This window comes from Theobroma umbraticum, unplaced genomic scaffold (genome assembly GCF_002168275.2).
Source record: "Theobroma umbraticum cultivar Fairchild unplaced genomic scaffold, ASM216827v3 scaffold_130.0, whole genome shotgun sequence".
In the NCBI taxonomy this organism is placed as follows: domain Eukaryota; kingdom Viridiplantae; phylum Streptophyta; class Magnoliopsida; order Malvales; family Malvaceae; genus Theobroma; species Theobroma umbraticum.
In genome coordinates, this window is record NW_018397264.1 from 3,269,090 (window position 1) to 3,276,685 (window position 7,596).

Below are 7,596 nucleotides of genomic sequence, written 5' to 3' on the forward strand. Positions count from 1 at the left end.
TATTATTTCTTTTGGACAAATGTAAGTTTATTTTTAATGGTACAGGTGCATAAGCAAACGATTTAAAAAATACAAAAAATAAACTGATAAAATTTTATTTCAAAGAAATGAAAAGAAAATAGTAGAATCTTAAAAATAAAATAGGGAAAGGAAGCCCAAACTGTTTCGGGGCTTTCTAACAAAGATAAGAGTACAAAATTTGTGGAAACAAACAAAAAGAACAAAGAAACGTATGGGTCGTGTTTCTTACTTGCCGTGGAAGACGTATAGAGTGCATCCTCAGTTCCTCGCGTCAGGGCCATTTCTTGCAATGGCTCCAAAACCAACGGCATGCTAGTGGCCATGGCGTCCTTACGCCGTAGCTGGCAATCCCCGCAAACATCACACGTTGATCATTATCATCACTAGAAAAATTCATTACAATTTTTAAACTCCACAACAGAACTTAATTAATTGATATGTATTTATTTAAACAACTATAGCAATTTTATGATTTCTTTATTTATAGTTTAATGACTTACTTAAACATATTTGTTGAGTTTAAGAACTTTTTTTATTTATAAATTTTTACGTAATAATATATTGTTAACTAGTTATAAAGGGTGATTTATGTAAGATTTTCATCCATCTCACATGATTCATTACTTAAATTGAATAATTAAAGAATTATAATAAAAATAAAAGAAATATTCAAAAAATCTAAAAAAATAATATTGGTTTGAAAATTTTGAAAAAAAAATGAAATTTTTACCGTTTTTTAAATTTATTTTATATTATTTATATCCTATTCCGAATCATTTTATCATTTAACATGTCCCCAATAATAATTGTATCTAATCCAATCTAATATCTATGAATGCAAACAATTCAGAATCAATTTGGGTGAAGTTTTCTCCATCAACAGGCCAAATCAAAGGTACAGCTGTTTCTCCTCTTTCCAATGCATTTTTTTTTCATATTATATAAATCTTCTTTTCTTTTTCTGAAACATTTCAAGCTATATATATAATTTTACCATTTGGTTAGTTATGGAGTAAAATGTGCATATATGCATAACTTAATAAAAGAATAAATATTGCTAAGGTTAAAGGTAATTTCTTAAATATAATTAACGTGTTGGAGGATGGTGCATGGAGGATATGAAATATCTGTTATATTTGGTCTAAGCTTAAAAATTTAACCAATGGTAGTTCTTCTCATGTCCAGAAACCTTACATATTTTTTATCTTTGAAACATAGCAATGCTTTGGCGACAATTTGAAACTTAAGAGAATTATTTTTAATGCACAAAAAAATTGTGAAATTATCTAGACAAAAATTTATGCTATCTAGATACAAATTAAATCTTTACATAAAAAATTATTTCTAAACATTTGAAATATATATGTATATATTCTTTGATAAATCAGTATTTTACCATTTTACCGAGTTTAGTTTGTTTTCTGTTTTCTCTGGTTGTAACAGCTCAGCAGTGACTTGTAGGTGGCTGCTTGAATTCAAGGGACAGGCATAACCGCTGCCTGCACAAATGTAAAAAGCCGGTTGGCTACAAGAATATTTCTCTCTCACGTACCAGCTATTATCACCATCTTTCTCTTTTATATTTTGTCTTCTCTCTCCTGCTCCGGTCCCTCCATTGATATTCTTGTAGAAAACCTTCAGTGTTCTTTGAATTTTTTTCATGTATTTCAACAGTTCTTCATCGTAGTTTTTAAATATCTTCTTGTTCTGCATACTAGGTTTTTTTGTTTGGCTTAATAATTGATTTCTTGCTTGCTGGTTGAACAGTGAAGGATTGGTGACTCCATGGCAATGTCGTCTGACTATCTCCAACCTCCTGCAACCTATTATGATGTAGTAACTAGTAGAGAGCGTTTCATGGATACTTTGGAGAAGCTTCATACTAGTAGGGGAACGAAGTTCTGGTAAGGCCCCAATTATATATAAAAACCAAAAACAAGAACAAGAACGAAGTTCTGGTAAGACCCTAATTATATAAAAAAACTAAAAACAAGAACAAGAACGAAGTTCTGGTAAGATTAATCCTAACCCTCGATACTTTTGCTTATAGTAACTTTTTGTTAAATGGTAGTGTAATTTTTCTGTCAGCGTCAGTCATGGGTTTGACCTGAAAACATATACTACGAAATACCATTTCTCTGTCCATATACGTCAACAACCAAGGCTACTATCCAGATTCTGGTTGCATTTTTTTCCTGTTATTTTCAGTATTACGTTTAGACTATGGTCTTATTTTCATATTCTTGATTGAGTCTCACCGTGTTCGCTGTGTTGGGATTGAGATCTGCAAATATATTCTACTGTTATATTTTCAATTTATTTATAGCATAGACTAGCAGTCTGGTTGGAACTTTTCTTCCGTACCGGGGACAGTGATAGGAGGTTCTTTATAGCAAATAAAAAAGATTTTACTCTGATGTAGGATTCCAAGCATCGAAGGGAAAGAGATTGACCTGCACAGACTCTTTGTGGAGGTAACTGCTCGTGGCGGCTTACAGAAGGTAAGGTGAAATTACTTGAACTTAATTGTCACAGGGTTAATTAATTCCACGTATGTTCAATGTGGCCATATTGTTACTTATGTTTCCGATGATACATGAGATTTATAACAAGCTTGTGGACTTTTGTTACTCTGTTTATAAAATGGCCTTTGCAAACAAAGTAGCAAAATTATGGCGCTATATATTAATCTCTCCTGATTTTTGTATGTGTTCAAATGTCAAATTGAGGGCCGTAAATATGTCTAGTCTAGTGGTGCAATCTTCCTTGAGAACCCAGGATCGCAGTAGGGACTAGAAACTAGAGAGTTATCTCTGGAGGAGTAGGTGAGTTTGAAAGCCATCCGGTGGCAGAGCATCTATCCTTGATGCGAGGCAAGATGCTGCTCGATAGCTTTCTTGAGATTGCATCTTGGTGCTGATTACTGGATATCAATGTTCTGTCTGGTGCTGACTGCTGAGATAAGATGGTTGTAGACGTATTTAGAAATTATTTGATAATAATAACAATTTTCTCTTTCCTTTGCACTGCAAAGGAACCAACTTAATAAGAAATGTGCGTGATTGGGTTCTCTAGAACTTTTTCACGAGTGTATGAACATTTACAGTGCAAACTAGGTGAACCTAATTGTTGCATTTTATAGTTATTTTGCTCACTTGGACTTGGGATGAGCTATGTACACTAATGGTCATTAATCGTTGTCAAATGGAGCTTGCAGGCTATAAGTAAAGGGACATGGAACGAAGTGACTGCTATTTTCAACATTCCCACTGCTACAAATGTATCTTCACTGCTGCAAGGATATTATGCTTCTCTGCTTCTTCACTATGAACTAGTCTACTATTTTAGAGCTTGTGATTTGATTCCTGTTTCTTCTGGTATGCAAATGAGAACTCACCTCTTCTTGAATGAAGGTCAGAATTTTGAGATTAATGGTATCTGATGATTCATTTGTGCAGATGGTTTTCAGAACCCATCCATTACACATAATCCTACTCAAGGGACAATACAGCCAGCCATAGAAATTCATGCAGCAAGGCCAGTCTCAACAGCAGGCTCTCTTATCAATGGAATCATCGATGGTAAATTCGACGGTGGCTATTTTGTCACTGTCACGATTGGCTCAAAGGAGTTACAAGGACTACTTTATAAGCCTACAGAGTTTGCAGCACCCCAAGTATTACAGGAATATGGCATATTCGCCCGCAACCGTGATAATGCTCATGCTCCATTGGGTGTGCAACGCTGGAGGCGTGGGAATAAATCTCAGAAAAGAAAGAGGGATCCTGCTTATCCTAAGCGTAGCAAAAGTGCATACAATTTCTTTTTTGCTGAGCAACATGCAATATTGAAACCACTTCATCCTGGACAGGGCAGAGAAATTAGTAGAATGATTGGTGCAAGATGGAACAACTTAAACAAAACAGGAAAAACGGTAAGCCATATCGTTTTTTATAATCTCTTTTGTAGTCTGTTTATTGACTTCTAACTGCTTGCAGGTTTACGAGGAGATGGCTCTCGAAGATAAAAAGAAGCGTCAAGCTGCTGTGGAGCTTTACCGGAAAGGATTAGCGGTAATGCCTGTACTTCAAGGACTTCCAGAAGCAGATGTAGAGATGGCAGAAGAAGATACGGAGCTTGAAGAAACTGCAGGTGGTGATTCTCCTCAAACTCCAGACAATGCTAGCGGCTCCAGTACTGAAAGTGATTTTGGAGATGATAAAACTGCGGATAAGGATTTAGACATGGAAGAATGATAGCAGCTCAAGCTATCATGAAGTAGTAAGAAAAGAAGCTGTAAAGATTTGTAGATGCAAGTAGGCAAAGTTCCTTTATAGTTTTGTTCTTCTTGACTCGGCAAGTTATCATGTGTAAACGCAGGAGATGCATTAAATTCTAATATCATTTTTTTTCAAAGCAGCATTTACATCTGATAGGTAACATATATTTTCCATTTAGCCATTTCAAGATAAGCAGATAAATAGTCCCATTATGCATTTATAATCTACAACTTATTAGCATGACTGGAAATGAGTTGTGCTTTCACGTTCAGGATTGAATTGGTTCATTCTGTACTGCTGTGCTAGCCAAAAATTTCAGTATTGTTCCCTTGACCATTTTCTTTCACTAAGCACCACAAATGACAACTAACAGGATAATTTTTTCTCCTACTCTGTGCTGCATTTTCTAGTTTGAAATTGCAGGATCCTTCACTCTATTGCCTGTATTCACTACTCACATATTGTGTCTACAAAGCAAATCAAGCTGCTGCTAAAAAATTAAGTTTGATAATCATATTAATGAATTAATTTGAACCCACGATCTGCAGTAGAATATATATAAAAAGTGTTTATCAAAGGAATACTTCTCTTCTGCAATACTTTATTAAAATCATTGCTTAACAGTGCTAAATTATTGCTTTTAAACTCTTCGTATTCATAAATCTCCTCAAAAATGAACAATGATGCTATAAGAATTCTTTTCCTTGATATCTACCTAAGTTCTTACCTTTTTGTAATGATCTATCTTCAATTAGGGTATTAATTATGCCATAGTCCTTTTGAAGGTGCTGCCTTCGTTGTCTCCGTTGAAATCCCTGATGGTCACCCTTACGAACCTCCCAAGATCAGATGCATAACCAAGGTACAGCATTCTAAGTTGTCTCATTTCAAGCAATTCTACTGACTTTCGCGATAACATTCCTGGCTCAGAATTAAATTCAGTCTTGGGTCTAATGATTAACTCTGCTCCCTTCCAGACATCAATGTTTTTTATTCTAATGTATAGGGTTATGTTAATTATGGTATACTTGGTATTACACAAAGATCACTGAATAAAACAGTGAATTTTCGGAAACTTGAGCTTGGTGTACTTCTGGAAAGGACTCCAAAAAGTTCACTGGAATAAAACCATCCTTAATATCAGAGACAGAACCTCCAGGCGGGTGGACAGAACTAAACCCTGAAACAAATTAACTTGAATGGTGTTCATTCACAACATCCTGTCTGATAAATCCAGGAATGTTTTTCAACAAATTGGCACCAGGAGCCTCCTCTGCTGAAGAACTGGAATTGGAACTTGAAAGCAGCCTATCAGGTGATGGTGATGATGATGATGATGATAACTTACTTCCGCTGCCACTTCCATTTTCGTGACAAGCAGTACCAGATAAAGCACCCCAAATGATTGGATCATAGAAAATTTTTGGAACTCTTGCCATGCCATAAATATAAGATGGCCACTCCTTGTTCATGAAGGTTTCCGTTTTAGGAAACTGGCTTTCCATACTCATAATTTTGGCCGAAAACAGAACAAAGATGAGAAGGAGATAGAAAAATGATGCAAATGAAAGTTGTATGCTTTATATATGAAGGTTTCTGCTAAAGCCTTACTAAAATAATATTTATGGGAAATTACGTTATTATGTTAATAAAAGATAACTCATTGACTCATTGTCCGAGTCAGGTTTGCTTGTTCAAGGTCACCACCTTCCAATTTCCCGGCGCATTCGTGCTAGCCATTCTCGATGTCTATACACAAACCAATCAAAAACTTACAGATCAGGCTTTCTTGGCTTACCTGTCATCTAGGGTTCTTGGGATAGTGTATATTCTTCCCATGACAATGACTTCGAGAACCTCAAGAAACCTTTATTTCCATAGCAGGATTATTCTGTGCTCCTTTTAATCGATGACCATGTGACTTTCTCAAACACTCGCATGTCTTATTCATCCCCTTTTACTTTCAAATTTTAATTTAAAATGAAGGTTAGGCCTTTACAATGAGACAATAATTAATTGTTGTTATAGTTGTTAGAGCAGAAAAAAATCGCAGTGTAACATCTTTACATGTAAATATGACATGTTAAATAAAATGTTTTAATATTAATCACTTGGAAATAAAATGTTTTGATCATTTGTCTACAATTTTTTTTCAATTTATTTCTAAATTTTTGCTTTTAAACTCTGTATTGTATCACAAATCTTCTCAAAAAATGAATAATGATGCTATAAGTCGTACCGTAATAAAATAATGAAATTTACATTTTCATTCTCTTATTAATTCACTTAAATATTTTATTTTCTATTATATAATTTTTCTTGGATAATTGACATACCATTTTGTGACAACAACCTTGATTTAATTATTGACTAATACCTTACCTAAAGGAATGCAGTAAAAAATTTCGTAAGAAGGTCTTGAAATCATTAGGTTTTAAATTTTTGGATCTCACCGAGTGTAAATTTAATTTACATTCAATTACGTTAATTTGTTTCTTATATTGAATTTAATAATGATATCATCTTCATTGAAAATTATTTAATTGCATATACTATATAATTTTGACTTGTGAATGGAACTCTCGTAAAAGAAATTCTTCTCACCCTATTATTGTCAAATTTCATATAGTGCATTATTTGAGGGGATATTGACATTGGCCTCAACCTTAATTGACATTGGTTTCATGTCTATGTTAATTGGAATTTGTGTACTTGATTCTTAACGTATGAAAAAAAAAATGTTTTGATTTGCAGCTTTTTCGATTTCTAAACAATTTTTTTTTTATTTTGTTTACAAGTTGAGCTTTAATTTCTATGTCTATTCAATTCTCCTTGAGAAACCAACAATAATACCACAAGTTCTATCATTATAAAAAGTACATATTTACTTTTATGCTCTTATATATATTGATTTAATTGATTTTTACTATATAATTTTTGTTTTTGGTAAAACTAAAGTTTTTATACTCTCAATAGATCACCTTAAGGGTGTGCTTCAACAAGAGATTTTAAAGAGAAAGATTTTAGGATAAAGTGGATCAATCATATGTGTCGTTTGTGTAATATTCATTTACATTATGAACAAGGAAAAGGAAAAGAAAAAATAAAGGAAAAAAGAAAGAAGAAAAGGGAAAAAATAAACGAAAGAAAGAGGGAAAAATAGTAAAAAATAAAATAAAATAAATAATCAAAAGATAAAAAATTTTAATCTAAAGAAAGAGCAAACCAAAAGAAGTTGGTAAGAAGACAGGCAAGCAAACGCCTTCATCTTCAACTACTGCAACATCAAACTTCA

At 33.5% G+C, this 7,596-nt stretch overlaps 1 protein-coding gene across 1 annotated transcript; it reads left to right on the forward strand.

The window, feature by feature from the left end:
- The first annotated feature begins 1,806 nt into the window (after window positions 1-1,806).
- Window positions 1,807-4,277, forward strand: LOC110422181 (high mobility group B protein 15-like). Its single transcript, XM_021435993.2, has 5 exons — window positions 1,807-1,925; window positions 2,444-2,522; window positions 3,239-3,398; window positions 3,480-3,955; window positions 4,020-4,277. Exons 1-5 carry the CDS (start codon window positions 1,807-1,809, stop codon window positions 4,275-4,277), a joined length of 1,092 nt encoding a protein of 363 aa, XP_021291668.2.
- The last annotated feature ends 3,319 nt before the right edge of the window (window positions 4,278-7,596 follow it).